This window comes from Lissotriton helveticus, chromosome 9 (assembly GCF_964261635.1).
Source record: "Lissotriton helveticus chromosome 9, aLisHel1.1, whole genome shotgun sequence".
Taxonomy (NCBI): Eukaryota; Metazoa; Chordata; class Amphibia; order Caudata; family Salamandridae; genus Lissotriton; species Lissotriton helveticus.
Window position 1 is genome coordinate 503946272 of NC_136070.1, and position 16716 is coordinate 503962987.

The 16716-nt window shown below is 49.0% G+C and overlaps 1 protein-coding gene across 1 annotated transcript in view; it reads left to right on the top strand.

Annotated features, from left to right (window-relative positions):
- C9H14orf39 (chromosome 9 C14orf39 homolog) overlaps positions 1 to 16716 on the top strand; it is a 1496166-nt gene that overhangs the window by 532539 nt on the left and 946911 nt on the right. Inside the window, exon 7 of the mRNA XM_078660343.1 lies at positions 9566 to 9753. Coding sequence (XP_078516469.1) covers positions 9566 to 9753 — 188 coding nt within the window. The remainder of the gene's footprint in view (positions 1 to 9565; positions 9754 to 16716) is intronic.

Below are 16716 nucleotides of genomic sequence, written 5' to 3' on the forward strand. Positions count from 1 at the left end.
AGACCTCTAGAAGCAGATTCCATACCTTTGAACATATGTCCAAGCCATACTAATCTGGCGGTTGACTGCAGATAAATTTGCTCACTAAAATGTCCTGCAGGTGAAATGCCCGTCCCTGTGGACCCGACTGTCCAGGCAGTAGTGTTTACCAAGCGTGTGTGGAGATGTCCAAATTGCTGCCTGACAGATGTCCTTGATTGTGACACCCCAAACCAACTCCGTGGTCACAATCTTCCACCTGGTGAAATGAGCTCGTAAGCCCTCAGGGGGCTGCTTCCTAGCTAGGGCAGAGCAAATCTTAATGCAGAGAACGACCCAGCAAAAAATGGTCTGTTTCTACACTGCCCAACCTTTTTTAGGTCCCACGTAACCCACAAAAAGTTGGTAGTCCACCCGGAACTCTTTTGTGTGGTCAAGGTAGAATGAAAATGCTCTTTTTGGGTCCAGACAGGGGAGACGCTCCTCTTCCTTAGAGGGATGCAGGGGAGCAAAAATAGGTGGGCAGCATGACTGTTTGACCCAGATGGAATGGAGTAACCACTTTTGGTAAAAATTATGCTTGGGTACGAAGCACCACCTTATCAACAAAAGTCATCAAATAGGGAGGCTTGATTGACCTGCCTGCAATTCACTCACCCTCCAGGCAGATGTTATCACCACCAGAAAGGCTGTCTTGATGGTAAGCAGCAGGAGGGGACAATTATGTAACGGCTCAAAAGGAGCACATATAAGACATGTAAGGACCAAATTAAGGTCCCACTGTGGCATGACTAAGGGCGTAGGTGGAAACATGTGTACAAGCACTTTAAAGTACTTATTTACAATAGGGGACTTGAATAAAAGAGGGCTGGTCCGGCAACGTCAGGAAAGCAGACAGAGCAGAATGATGACACTTGAGGGGACCCAAATCAGAGCCCTGCTAAGCAAGGGTAAGAATAAAGAGAAGAATATTTGACAGAGAGGCAGAAAGAGGGTAAATAGACCCTTTTTGTACAATATTTTACAAATCTTTGCCAACAGCAGGCGTATACCGTCTTAGTGGAGTGCCACCTGGCCACCAAAATAACATTACAAACTTTGGGTGGAATGTCGAAAGCTATCAACTGACGCCGCTCACTCTCCATGCATGTAGGCAGAGGGATGACAGGTTTGGGTGGAGGACTCTCCCCTGCTGCTGCAACAGAAGATCCTCCCGAAGGGGCAGCCTGATCGGAGGCTTGATGCTCATTTGATGAAGCGCTGGATACCTTACTCACCATGCCCAGTCCATACCCACGAGAATGACTTGGACCCGGATGTTCTTAATCTTCTTTAGAACTCTGGGCAGAAGTGATGTGGGGGGAAATACGTACAGGAGGCCTAAGCTCCACTCGCGATGAAAAGCGTTGTCGAGAGATAGTCAGCTTGGAAAATCCAGCGCGGAAAACTGCTGACATCGCACGTTCTCTTTAGAGGCAAACAGATCTAACCAAAGCTCTCCCCACTGCTGTAGGAGACCTTGTGCCACCTCAGACTGGAGATGCCATTCATGATCTGCTAGGCATCAACGGCTGAGTTTTTCTGCCCTGGTGTTCAGAGAACCTGCCAGGTGTTGAACCACCAAGGCAATCCCTTCTGTTCCAGCCATGTCCAGAGACACAGGGCCTCTTGACAAAGGGTCCATGACCCCATCCCACCATGCTTGTTGCAGTACCACATCATGGTTGTGTTGTCCTTGAATACCTGCACTAACTTCCCTTTGATAGAGGGAAGAAATTCTTTCAATGCTAGCCGGATTGCCGAAGCTCCACCAAGTTGATGCGGAGCCCAACTCTGCCGGAGACCAGTGTTCCTTGATCTCTCCCAGAAGGCCGCCTCATTCCAGGAGTGACACATCTGTCTCTACTGTGAGTTCTTGTTGGAGAAGGGAGAGGGGTCTGCCTCTGACCCAATCGTAATTCGTCAACAACCACTGCAGCCCTTTGCAGTTCCCTCCAAGATCTGAACCATGTCGGAGAGATTCCCCTGATGCTGTGCCCACTGGAATTTCAGGTCCCACTGCAAAGCCCACATATGCCAACTGGTGTGATTTACTAACAGGATGAATGAAGCCATGAGTCCCAGCAGTCTCAGAATCAATAATCTCACCGAAATCCTGGATAGAGGCTGAACCATCGGTATCAAAACCTAATTATCCTGGACTCGCTGCTCTGGAGGATAAACCTGAAAATGCAGTGTGTCCAGAACAGCTCAGATGAAAAGGAGCACCTGAGAAGGAGTCAGGTGTGACTTTGGCATGTTTATGGAGAACCCCAGCGAATTCAGGAGGTCTGCCATATTCTGAAGGTGGGAGATGACAGCCTGAGGCAAAGGCGCCTTCAACAGCCAGTCGTCAAAGTAGGGGAAGAGTGATACCCCAACTTGCCTAGATGAGCTGCGACCACTGCCATCTCCTTGGTGAACACCCCAGGGGTGCTGGTAAGACCAAAGGGGAGCACAGTGAATGGAAAGTGCCCGTGGCCTATCTTGAACCCCAGGTAACGCCTGTGGACCAGCAGGATGGGGATATGGAAATACGCATCCTGCAAGTCCAGCAACACCAACCAGTCTTCTCGGTCTTGGACAGACAAAACCTCAGCCAATGGGAGCATCTTGAATTTCACCTGTTCAAGGAAGGGAATGCCGGTCCAAAGGTCCAAAATGGGCTGCACCCTTTGTTCTTCTTCGAAATCAGAAAGTAGCAGGAGTAACAACCACTGCCTACTTCTGAAATTGGAACTCTTTCTATAGCTCGAATTCAAAATAACCTGTCAAAAAAGAGACAAAGGGGTAGCTCTAATCTGGATCATCCCTTAACTGGCTCGGGAAAAAAAGAACTGACATCCCTGTGCCTGAGTGGTGCCTAAATAGGTGACAACGACGTTATAACTGACGTGACAATGTCACTCGGAGCCACAAGATTGAACGCAGGAGTACTGCTCATGCAAAAGTTTCCGGATCCAGCCGGATGCCTGGGGAATTCAAAGGTAAGGAATTTGAATCTAAAAGTATCTATCAGAAATATTCTGGATCTTCACTGTGCTCAAATGTAATTAGGACAGATGAGGGGGCTTTTGGGTTTAAACAAGCATTTTCAATTACACCTGTGAGGTGCAATATGGCAGTGTCTTGAACTTGTTGTATTTTGGTGATCCTAGTGGAATGGGCCTCTAAGGGTTCTCTTAGAACTTCTCTTTGTGCTAATGTTTGTGCTTGACTTTCGAGTACTTGTTAGATATTGTTTTGATCCTTGGCAAGTTGCTGGACTGCTGGGTCCATGATTTTCTAATAGTGCAAACTAGACCTACTCCTGACACTATATGTGTATGACTTCTCTTTGGGTTTTGACTGCAGGCTTCACAAAGAAGAGATCTGAAAATGTCGACCCAGGAAACAAATCCCAAAGTAGCTATTCCACAAAAACCTCCAAAGAGCACTATGTAGCTCTCTTCAGTATTTCTAGCAGCCAGTGTTCCTCCTTGCATCTACCTCTTTGCACTACATTTCTCAGCCTGATTGCTTTCTTCACTAGTACTCATTCTATCCTCCATCTCAGCTATGCCTCCAGTAACCATGTCCATCGTTTCTGGAAGAGGCTTCTAGCCTCAGATTCCTTACCTTAGAATATTCCCCAGGAATTAGAATGGATCTGGAAAATCTAGAGCAGTACCTATGCCCGCTGGTAGGTGGTGCTGACAGCTTCAAGTCGATTCAGTCTGCATGTGATGTGATGAGTGCAGTGCCTACATAGGTGCCACCCCAGCACGCTGACATCAGTTCCTTTCTTTTCACCCCAAGAGTTGTGGATCCTGAGAGCTACCTCCAGTGCGCTAAAGAAATGTGCTTTCCAAAACCTATGTGTTTTAAGCCTGCAGGGAATGTCACAGACATATGTTTGTGACTGATCCCTGCTAGATATGTTTGTGATGCCTGAGGTCAGGCCACAACTCCAAATACTCCCCCGACTTTCTCCCAATGCACCCAAAGATGATTTGGGAGCGGCCTTTGAAGCTTCTCATGGTCGCTCCCACGCGCTGTCCGGGTTTTGTGAACAATCTCGAGCCATCGCCTGGAGCTGTTCCAATGACCAGCGGTCATGATGTCAAAATCATTGTTGGGTTAGTCAAAAAAGAAGAAGAAGACATTGAAGTGTTGCTCAACTTCACTCCACCCTTCCAAGCGCCTAGAAGGTGCTCAGGTGTCCTCGTGTCTAGGCCCCACTACTGCCCACCACCCACAAAGCCAGGATTGGCTTTTTCTCTGCACTTCCCGGAATATCCTGTTGCCAAACAACTCCTGCTCAACTTCAGGAGTTTTACAAGCCAATGGTCTTGTCTTTGGGTAGCCGACAGCTGCTAGTGTGCCTTCTGGCACCAAGGAGTTGAGAACTGTTTCTTCTGGATTGTGTTCAATAATTCCTCCCCCGATGCCGGCAGCACCCTCAGGATCTATTCCCAGATCCAGACTGACTCTGGTCCCCAGATGCATTCCGGCTCCACGGCCCGCTCCCGAGTTCGGTCACTTGATACATTCCTGGCATCACAGATGCTGCACAGTGAGGGTGACTGTTGTTCTGCCCGAGACCAAGATGGCGCCACACCGGTCCTAGCAGAGGTCAAGACTGCTGCTGCCTGTACCATGACAGCCTTCAGGTTTGGATAAAGTGACCCTATCTTTTGACAGCCCTGAGTTTGAGGACGAAGCAGCGTATGGTTTCTTTGGCCCCACTGATGACATTGCTCAGTCCTTCCCTGAGGATAACTGGTATCACAAGTTCGGTGATGCCAATGGATATACACCTCTCTAGACGCAGGTTTGCTCTCTCCACCTGGCCCAGCCACTGGAGAGAGTCCATCATTTACCATGGACAGGAAGAGGGCAGCTGAGGCCCTTGATCTCCAGCTCCCCTTCAGTAGAAGTTAAAACTAATGTTTTAACTGAAGTGCTCCTCCCAAGCCAAATCTGTGTAAAGCCCATGCTTCCATTTAATGAAGCCCTCATGGATGTCTTCCTTGGGGCTTGGTCCAAACCCTGGTCAGGGGTCCCAGTCAATGCCAGGTTGCACACAGTCATTGCTTGGTGACCAGACATTCCTCACCCACCACCTCACCCGATAGTTTGGTGGTACAGGCTTAAAACGTCAGAGTCAACCCACGGCTTTCTCCCTTTCGAGGGATGTCCAGGCAAGCCTCATGAATATGCCTCTAATGGCTGTTGCTTGTTTGGTGAAAAGGTACATGCAGCACAGGAGCACTTTAAGGGTAGCAGGGTCACAGCTTGCTCCTTGGGTTTGACTGCTGCCCTTCACCAACTGTATTCCTGCTTTCATCCCTCCCATGGCTATGATAGGGGACTTCAGCCATACCTGCAAGGCCAGCAGTCTTCCCAGCCTTTTCATGGCCACAGCAGAGGTTCTCACACATCTCGCTGAAACAGGGACAATGTGCTGCCTAGTCCTCCCAAGTCTCTTTGGTACGCACTGCCGTCCGGTAGGAAGCAGAATGCGGTGCTTTTTACTGGAGTGGCAGACTGTCATCGCGGACATGTGGATGCTGCAGATTTTTTGGCAGGGTTACACCCTTTCATCCCTCGAAACACCGCCTTCATGCCACTGTCCGTACAATGGTTTTAGGAGGATCACCTGTCATTGTTACTCCAGGAGGTGCAGCGTCTTTTGGCCAAAGGAGCCATTGATAGTGTTCCGACATCAAAAATAGGTAATGGTTGCTACTTGCACTAGTTTTTGGTAGCGAAAAAGGATTGAGGCCTCTGTTCTATTCTAAAATTCACCCTCTCAACCCCTTCATGTGAAAAGACAGATTCAAAATGCTCATTCTTGTCCAGGTCCTTTCTGCCCTGAATCCTGGAGACTAGATGGCAGTTTTGGACCTGCAGAATGCTTATTTTCGTGCTCTCGTCATGCAGGCCCAAAGACGTCATATGTGGTTGATGGTATGCTTGGAGCTATTCCAGTTTGCTGTGCTCCCCTTTTGCCTCATCAGTGCGCCTTTGATGTAAGGTTGCTGCACATCTTTGGGGGTCCCAGTCGTTTGGAACCTAGATGACTAGTTGTTGAAGGCAGGCTCGCACCAGGCAGTTGTCACCTACCACCAGACTGCGGTGAACCTTTGTTGGGATTCACTATCAACACTTTGCTCCTTCTCAAACACATCCTTTCATTAGAGCCATTCTGGACACAATGGCTTTGCACACATACCCTCCGATGTATAGTCCAGGACATTCAGGCTATGATTCTGATGTTTGAGCCTCAGTCCAGGATTCCTGTGAGACTGATTCTGCAGCTATTGGGTCTGATAGCCTCTTGTATCTTGCTAGTGAAGCACGCTTGATAGCACATGAGGGCTCTACAATAGGATCTGACGTCCCAGTGGGTACAGCATTCAGGAAATACCTCCAATCATATCCTGGTTTTCAGAGGAGACTGCAAGACATATGTAGTGGTGGCTACTGAATCTATCTGGTCAGCTGCAGACCTGTCCCACTTACTCTCCCAGGACTGAGAATGGCGACTGATGCATTGATTCTGGGATGAGGTGGCTACCTGGGAGAGGTGGTGGTCAATGGAATCTGTTCTCAGGCAGAGACCCAGCTCCATATCATTCATTTGATATTGTGGGACGTCTGTTTGGCATTGAAAGCCTTCCTGCCACCCATCAAAAGGAGGCTGGTGCTGGTGCTCTTGACAAAACCACCGCCGTCTGTTACTGCAACAAGCAGGGTGGTGTGGGGTTCTGGACCCGGTGCCAAGAGACTCTGTGTCTCTGGACATGACTGGAACACCAGGACATCTTCCTGGCCATACAGCACCCCCGGGGTCTCTGAATGCCAGGGCAGATGAACTCAGCTCTTGACACCTTGCAGTCATGAGTGGTGTGTAAACTCGAAGGTGGTACAAGGTCTCTTCTGTGATTGGAGAGAACCTTGGCTCAATCTATTTACCACTGCCAAGAATGCATTGTCAGCGCTTTTGCATGTTGGGGTTTCCCCAGCAGCTCTCTCTCAGAGACACGTTCCACTTGGAGTTGAACTCGGGACTCCTGTAAGCATTTCCACTGATACCACTTCTGTCCTGAGTCCTCAAGAAGGTCAGGACCAACGGGCCAAAGTCACCCTTTTGGCTCCAGATTGGGCATGGATAATATGGTATACAAAACTCCTGGGCATGAGCATGTGTCCTCCAATGAAGCTAACCCCCTGCAAGGATCTCCTGTCACAACAGCAGGACCAGGTCATGCACCCGAACTTGCTCACATCTTCATGCTTGGAGATTGAGTGGCGGCATCTGAGTGTTTTCAGTCTTCCTTCCGAAGTGGGTAATGTTAAACGGGCAGCCAGGTGTCCTTAGATGAAATCTGTATATGCCTGCCATTGAGACCAGTTTGTGGCTTGGTGTTCAGACAAGTATGTTGACCCACTTCATGCCAAATTGTCTGAAGTATTTCTGTTTGTGTTATTGTTGGCTCAGCAAAGTCTGAATGCTGGGCACAGTTAAAGGATATTTGTCTGGCATCTCAGCTTTTCTGCAGGTGCCGGATCCCATTGGGACTTGAATTTCGTTTTGACCTACTTGATGTGTTCTCCCTTTGAGCCCATGCATAATGTTCCTGTCTGACTTTTGAATCTTAAGATGGTTTTCTTGGTGGTCATTACATTGTCCCATAGGGTGAGCAACCTTTAGGACCTTAATCTACTGTACACTATCTTCTACCAGAACAAACTTGCAGAACACATGCTTCCTTTCATCTTAAGTTGGAGAACCCGTTTCTTCACAGGAGCAAAGAAGGACAAGGCTGTGAAGAAGAGGACAACGCTCTATGGATCATAATCTGCATAGAAATCTGGCATGCATTAGCAAAAAAGAAGCCTCCTGAAGGATTGATGGCTCACTCCACCAGAGCCAAACAGCGACTACCGTGTTCTTTATGCATAAGGCCCATTTTTACTGCTTTCTGAGCCTACTTTGCCTCCTAAATTGGTCTTCATTTCCCAATTCCCTTTATGAAGATAGAATATCGTGGGGTTAACCTGAAGCATTTCGTTTTGATGTTGAAGCCTCCTGATGAGTTCAACATATCCCTATTGCCAGGGCATACTTGAACGATCATCCTAGATTTTGTGGACACTAGACTACTACTGTTGTGACTATGCGCGTTTTTTTTTACTTCAACTCAGAGCCTTCATCCAATATTCCAACACTTGATGTAGAAAACTACCACGGCCAATTACTTAAAAAATCTGGAGCAAATTCTTCAATGATGTAAGGTTGTTAACTCTGGATTAGAGGGGTCGTCAAAACATGCTACTGAGTTTTCCTACTTTTCATCGCCCTATTAGCAAGCTGTCGCTAACTGCAGCTAGCGACAGCTTTTAGGCGATAGCTACATGTTTGGGGCCCGCTTTGCATGTCAGCGATATTTATCGCTAATGACATGCAAAGTGGGTGTACCCAAGCTGTTAGCGACTGAAAACAGTCGCTAACACAGCTATCGCCTATTAGCAAGACAGGCAGAGCGATAAAAAAAATCGCGCTAAGCCTGATTATCGCTAGAATCTAACGCCTGCTAAAAAGTTGACTTACCTGTATAGTAAATGGGGGGTGGATTATCAGATTAGGCCCCCATTGGCGTTAATGCGAGAATATCGCTGGATTTCCAGCGATATTCTCGCATTTCGCCGCTATTGCTGGATATTTTAGCACAATGGAGAAAAACGTTGCTAATAGCATGTTTTCTCCGCTAAAATATCCAGCGATAGGCAGCGATAAAAAAAATCGCTAAGCGCATTTAGCAATAAATATCGCTATTCATTGCTAATATTGATTAGGTCCTTTTTGTGAAAGCGAGGAATCCCAGTGAGATAATTTAGTTCACTATATGTTGGGATCTTCTTGCCTATAAATGATTTCACTCCTTGCGCTCACTTTCGGAGCTCTGTCCCTCCCCATCTTTCATTGTACTTAAGAATGTTGTTAAGTTATACTTAATGTCTTTTTTTCTGAATATTGAATTGATTTTCTCTAACTTGTTTAATTTTTAAATGCTTCTTTAATAGTCGTACAAACAGGAATACAAAAAGAGTTCTTGCTTGAAGTTGTTAACGGTGACATTTTACATCTTCCTCCATTATTTATTTTTTGGTGATAAAGTTTGCGACTTTTCTAATGTTTCAGAATAAAAGGCGTGTAATAATAAAAATACATTGTAATTAGTGCAAAGTAATTTTGTGTGCATTCCAGAATTAGTGGCAGAAGCTTGATGCCCACTTTTGTGATAATCTTCACCTCTCTAAGCTTTATTTTATTGATCCCAGTCTGGAAGGTGATGCTTAGTTCAGCCATAAGCATGAAACCCATTGCTAAAAATATCTTCAAGATCAACAAGCACAATTTCAGGAGTATTTTTGTAATAGTTGGGAATGAGAAGGAACCTATAAATGAAGAGTCTGCAGTTATGTAGTAGCTGTTTTGTGTGTATAAATTTAGATACACCCCAAAATATCGAAATATTTTATTGAATTTCTTTTGCAGTAAAATGTATCAACAGTATATCAACCAGTTTCAAGAGAACCTGAAGCAACGCCATTCACACTACAGAGATACTGCTCTTGCCCAGGACTATTACACGAAAAAGGCTGAACTTGATGACCTTCAAAATAAACTTTTGACATTTAAAGAACAATTTACAAGGAAGGAAGCAGCTCAAAAAGAGCTATTGGGTACTTATTTATTTTTTACTCACCTATCTTAAATATATCAGTTTGTCAACTATGTTGGAGAAAAACGTAAACTGTCTTGTTATCTTTACAATGAGTTCTGTCTTAATGACCACTCTGGTTGATTAACAAACTATGTAGTGTCTTGTTAAAATCTGAAAACTTGATAAATAATGTGATAAATGCGGGGTTGGGCATCTGATGTTCCCTATCTTTGTATGTTAGTTTTAGTAAAATTATTGTTTTACAAAAAGGGCATTCTACATTCCAGAGTTTTGCGATAAACATATTAAAGATGTCACTGTCTCTAATTTATAGTATATTCCTTAAGGAATAAAATTTCCCTAGTGTTAAAAGGACACTGCTCACCTAGGAAAAACACAAACAAGGCTAAACCATCACAAGTGATCGGCTTCACCTTTGGAATGAGCGGGTGTGTCTAATCCTTTAGGCTTATGACCATCTTTTTTTACATGGGAGCATGATTTGGGATTGGAAATATCTGGGGGGCTCTAGTAGAGGGACAAAAATTTCTGCAGAAGTTTCGTAATATAAAGTATTGTGAAATGCTTTTCTACGAGTACCGGATCCCATGGTGACTTGAATTTGGTTTTGAACGATCTAATATGCACTCTTTTTGAACCCATGCAAAATTGTCCTGTCAGTCTTTTGACTCTTAAGATGGCCTTCTTGGGGGCCATTACATTGGCCCAGAAGGTGAGTGATCTTCAGGCCTTTACGGTTCACCCACCGTATATTATCTTCTATCAGGACAAGCTTGTTCTCAGAAAACGTGCTGCACTACCTAAGGTGGTGACCCCTTTTGTGTCGGTCATACAAACGCCCTTGTTGTTTGCCCCCCCCCCTCACTGCTCTAAGGAGGAGGAGAGACTCCCTAGTTTGGATCCAAAGAGAGCCCTTAGATTTTATTTTGATGATAGTAAGGAACACTGACTTGACTTTCAGCTTTTAATCTGATTCACCAGAGCAAAGAAGGACAAGGCTGTGCAGTAGAGGACCACCTCTCGATGGATCATACCCTGCATAAAAATCTGACGTGCATTTAAATAAAAATAATCCTCCTGAAGGCTTGAGGGTTCATTCCACTAGAGACATGTGGGTTGTCTGTTCTCGACATCTGGCGGCTACATTGGCATCACTCCACATGTATATAAATCACTATTGTCTGGACATCTAATTTTCCCTAACTTTGTATGTAAATTATGGTTTTGCAAAAAGGACTTGCTACATTCCAATATGTTGTTATAAATATATTAAAGATTTTGTTCTATCTAACTAATAGTATTTTCCATAAGGAATTATATTTACTGTACTGTTAAAAGAAACTGTTCACTTAGGCAAAATAAAAAAGAAGTCTAGGCCTTCCCAAATATCGGCTTTACCTTTGGAAGGAGCGGTCTTAAGAGACTGTTTGTTTAACCATTAGACGAATATCCACCTTTTTTCATAGAAATATGATTTTGGATTGCAAATACATGGGGGCTCTAATAGAGGAACATAAACCTGTGCAGCAGGTTCGTAATAAAAAGAAAAAAGAAATGCCTAAGGGGAATGTGGAGTATTGTGGGAAGGAGATTTTGTGAGTGATACATTTTGTGCAGGATAAAAGGGTCAGGAATTAGGGGACATAGTATGTAAAGAATAAAAAAAGGCTAATGTGATTTACACTGGATACTAGTAATTTTTTGGGATATGAAAGCTGCCTAAAAATGCCTGTCTTGAGGTGATTCGGCAAGCACAAGGTAAGTGGTTTTCTTTTCTTTTTTTATTTAACTTTACCTCGTCATTGACTGCTCGCCCACCCCGCCCCCCATGCCGCTCTTATGTGCACAGGCCGCTCCTGGTGACAGATCACCATCTGAAAGAGACACGTTAGTGATAGATTTCTTGCCTTAGAATATCCCCATGCGTGAGACTGGATCCAGAAAGTATTGCTTAGCCGTACCCCTGCGCGTCAGTAGGTGGCGTCCTGCGGCTCCGCCTCTGTCACTGGCGTCGTCAGTGCCAAGATGACGTCACGGAGAGTACTTATGGAACCACCCATGCGTGCTGACGTCAGTTCTTTATTTTTCCTCGCAAGTAAGCACAGATCCGGATTGAGCACGTACCTTAGTCACTTTTTGACTGCTATTTTGAGATTTTTGTCTCCCCCCCTTTTTCTGCTGGTGCACGTACGACTCCCGGGACTGCTGGGACTGTCAAGCCATGGCCTCCAAGGCCTTGCATGAGTGGCGTAGGAAATTGCTGGAGGTCCAGCATTCGTCACGCCGCCGCTCCAGGTCTAGGGGCCGTTCCCGGGACCAGAGCCGTTGTTCCTCGGGCTCCAAGTCTTCGCCTTTGGAGTTCCGGTAAGCGACGCCATAAAAAAAAGTCAAAGAAGTGTGTTCGCTCTCCGATGTCCCCCCATTGCTCCTCGGAGGGGGACGGGGGGGACAGACGCTTCGCCCCTGCAGCTCCTCTGGAGCCTGGGAGTCCCGTGGCCTACCCGCCATACCCGGGTCCGTCAGCGACCCCCAAACAGGTGCAAGAGTTCCTTTGCTGCCATGGACCACCTTTTTAGGCCTCGGGCTCCCGCCGGCGCGCCTTTGGTCCCTACGGTCCTGTGTCCACATCCTGTTTGCCCCGCGGCTCCGCCACCTGCTCCATCCCCGGTGCCACAGGATCCTGCACCATTGGATCCAGCCCCAGTGCCATGAGGTGCAGCATTGCCGGCTCCGGCACCGCCCTCCGCTCCACCCTCGGCGCCACACTGGGTAACGATTATCCCTCCCTTGCCCCGGTTCCAGGATCATTTTGTTCCGACCTGGGATCCGCATTGGGAGGCGGCGCTGGTCTGGACCTAGCCGGCGCGTCAATGCCGTTCGTCCCTTCTCCGTCTCCGGCTCTGCCGCCGCGACCGGCCCCCTCTACACCAGAGGTGGACAGAGACTGGGAAGGGTCCGAGGACCCTCTTGCCTGGCAATATGACTCCAAGCAAGATTGGGTGGATGACTTGGAGGATGCAGGCAACCTCGATGTCTCCAGGGTTCGCCTCTCCCCCGCCTACGATGGAGGAAGGTGCCTCCTACATGATGGTACTCTGTCGGGCTGCTGAGGCCCTCAACCTTGACCTCCCCACAGTGGCCCTCAAGACCAACCTCCTCACCGAGGTTATCCAGACGGCTTCTACTTCGTCGGAGCCGTTGCTTTCCTTCAATGATTCCCTAACAGAGGTCCTCTTGGGCACTTGGTCGAGGCCAGTCACAGGGGCCACGGTGGATAAAAACGTCGCCAGGTGCCACCGACCGGCACCCGGTGATCCCTCCTTCTTGACCACTCACCCTACACCTGAGAGCCTGGTCATTCAGGCCTCGATTTCACAAAGTGCCTTTCCCACGGCCCCGCCGGATAAGGACTCTAAAAGACTGGACCAGTTTGGGAAGCGGTTGTTCTCTTCGGCCAGCTTGGTGCTGCGGTCGGTGGACACTTCCTGCATGTTGGGCCGCTACTCCCACGCGGTGTTGGATGCCGTTGCTTAGGTGTTGCCTCAGTGTCCTGAGGAGGTGCAGGCTATCCTTTTCTCAGGCAATTGCTGAGGGTAAGGATGCGGCTAAGTTCGATATTCAGTGTGGGTTGGACACCGCTGACACATTGGGCAGGGCGATTTCTACGACTGTGGCGTTGCGGCACCACGCCTGGTTGCATTCGACTGGGTTCTCGCCCGATGACCAGAGCTCACTCATGGACATGCCTTTTGACGGCACCCGCCGATTTGGCGACAAGGCTGACAGTGCCCTGGAGCGCTTTAAGGACTCGAGGGCTGCGGCCAAGTCCTTAGGTCTTTCTACTAAGAGCTCGGCCACTCCTGATTTTCGTTCCTTTCGTCGCCAAGGTAGAGGCACCCAGGCACGCCCATCCACCAAGCCTGTGCAGAACCAGCCTCAGCGTGGCCGTGGTCGCGGTTTCCGCAGGGGCGGGGCGGGGAACCAGCTTGCGGGTCCGTCCACCTCCACCCCTGCTGCTTCAACCTCCAAACCTTCCTAATCTGAGCGTCGGGGAGCACCCCATGCCGGTGGGTGGCAGGATTTGCCACCACCTTCCACACTGTCGCGAAATTACATCAGACAAGTGGGTACTGCAGGGGGCGTTGCTTGGAAGCCGATGGAGCAGGCTGCGTGAGCGCTGAGCTCCGTGAGGATTCCCATAATAATCCTGACTTAAAGCAGTTTTTCGACCCACTTGGTGGCACTGAGTGGATTTGAAATGACGCGGGCCTGGCCTGGCGCTACCCCGACGACAAACCCGATGTAAATCTGGAGTTTTTTTGCAGTTTCCCAGTCCGAGGCTGCTGGTGGCAGTGGACCCAAAATGGCGGCGGTGCAGATGCTGTGAAAGCTGAGCCCGGGACGGGGGCTGAACAGAACCGCTGGCTGTGAGGCCCACTCGCTAGCGGAACAGAAGGGGCAGTACAACGGAGGTCTAATTGTGGACTGGTTCGGGACCGCGCTCGGGAGGTTTGCGGACTACCCCGTCCTGCGCCACGGATGCCCCACGCGACCACGGCCTGCAGCAGAGAAGGTGCGGAGGCTGAAAGCGCGGACCCTGAGGCCCGACCCCCCTGGGGGGTGCGCCAAGGGACCCAGAGAGGGTGTGGCAACGAGGGAACGTCTGGCGGAGTGCAGAGGAGCAGCGGCGCTAATGATCTTGCCTCAGTGAGTGGGGTGCGGCTTGACCCGTAGAGGCTGACGCGGGGCACCGGGAACAGCTGCGGCCTGCGAGCTGTAGCGGGAGCAGGAGTGTGCACAGGGGGACGGCTGGAGGCTCATGGCGAGGGGCGTGCTGCGGATTTCCTCGCAGTCCCTGCAGTGAGTGCGGTTGAACACACTGATGCCCTGGTCCTGTGGCCCCTGAGGCTGGGAGGTGGCAAGCAGAGGGGCACTGAGAGAAGCGACGGAAGACTGCGGCGGATGTTTTAGCCTCCAAGGCGGGGCGGCCTGGGGCAGGCCGGGGGGCTCGGTATCCTCGAAACGGCCCCGGAGGTGGGGAAGCACCGTCGAGTTCTGGGCCCGTGATAGCGTCCAGAAATGCATGGAATAGGCCCTGGCTTGGAACAACGTGGGAGGAATAGTCTGTGAAGGGCCAAAAGTGGTGGAGGATATATGCTTGGGCCTCTTCTGGGGAACGAGGTGTCGTGTCTCTATTGATGATAATGGGCACGAGTGCAAGAACGCGATATGGTGGCATGAGATCGATGGCAGCGGCACGGCCTTTACTCCAGTGCCCCTGAATTTACGCTGCTGGGGAACTATAGCGCTCTGCAGGCTGGGGCAACTTCACTACTGAGCAGGGACCCTCCTGGCGAGCAGGATTCCTGATCTTGACTGGGGTGGATTTGGAGCCTGGCACTCCTTACGCGGTCAGGAAGCCGTGGGGTACCTATACATACTTGGACACGCGCTGGAGGCCTGGCCATGGGAAAAACAAAAGGGAGGAAGGATGGGGCGCACCAGCTATTGGACAGGGAAGCGCTAGCCTAAGCTGAATTAGATACCCTGGAGGCACCCCAGGACCCCAGGATGCAGCAGCAGTTTGATGAATATTGGCTGCGATTGCAGACTCTTGCACGGCCCTGCAACAAGACATTGCACAAGTGGCGACGGGGCTTGGCCTCCTCAGAGCGGATCACTCTAAGCTCACAGATAGCGTGAAACAAGTGGAAGGAATACTGCAGGATGTGGCACCGGCCCAAATTGCTTTGGCGAACAAAATGACGGGCGCCTTGAACCGTATCCTGGCACTGGAGAAACGTGCTGAGGACGCTGAAAGTAGAAATCGGCAGAATAACATTTGATGGGTGGGCCTGCCTGAAAAAGTGGAGGGATCGGACATGGTGCAATACCTGGAGAACTGGTTGAGGACAGTGGTGGCTCCTGAGGGATTGTCTCCTTTCTACACTTTAGAGCGAGTGCACAGAGTGCCTGCGAAGCCGCCACAGCCGGGGCGTCCTCCCCGCCCGGTGGTAGCCCGACTGCTGCATTATAAGGACAGGCACTTACTACTCCAAAAAGCGCGAACCGATGGCCCATATCAAGTCGGAAACGGCAAAGTGACTATCTTTACGGATTATACCTTGGAAATCCAGCGCCGCAGTGGGTCCTTCATGACGGTTAAAAAAGAGTTGAGATCGGAGGGACTCCAGTACTCCCGGTTGTTCCCAGCCAAACTGAGAATAATATTGGATGGTAGCACTCATTTCCATGATACCCCAGAGGACGCATGGACGTGGTTGGAATCTTACAGAGATGGAATGGATCGAATGGATCGCCAAGTCTGGGAGTCTTCGGGGGAACTTCATCAGCGCAAGTCGCAACGGCTTTGGCACTGCGGCGGGCTCTGCGGAAACCATCGATGTCACAAACTGAGGTAGAACGGCGGGGGTGCTGTAGGCGGTGTCGGCTTTGTCGGGAGAACAGATGGTGCAGTCGCCGGAGGGCATGGACTCAGAGAAGGACAAAGCACAGTCAGACGCTGAGACCTCAGAGGCGGACAGTCTATGCTTTCCGCAGGTCACCCCGGCCACCGCGGATGGACTATTGTAGCGGGAATTCCGTTCTCCTACAGAACTGTGCATAGAGATTTGGAACCTCAGTGAATTAGGATGGCCCAAAATTCACCTCAGTACCCAAAATCCCCTTACCGAGCTAGCTACAGTGTCTCATTGGTCATAACAAACTCCAAAAGTTTAGACAAACCAGAACATGAACTTAGAATACCTCAGGTATCGTGGAACACATGAACACTCTTTCGTTATACAATCATTTCAAACCAGAACGTGGAGTAAATGAGGACACGTGCATATTTGAAATATTTATTTACTAATGCAGGGTTCTCAAACGCAGTATCTTATATAATACAAGCAAACATATTATAAGAAACAAAGTTATCAGCATAGTTACTAGTCCATAG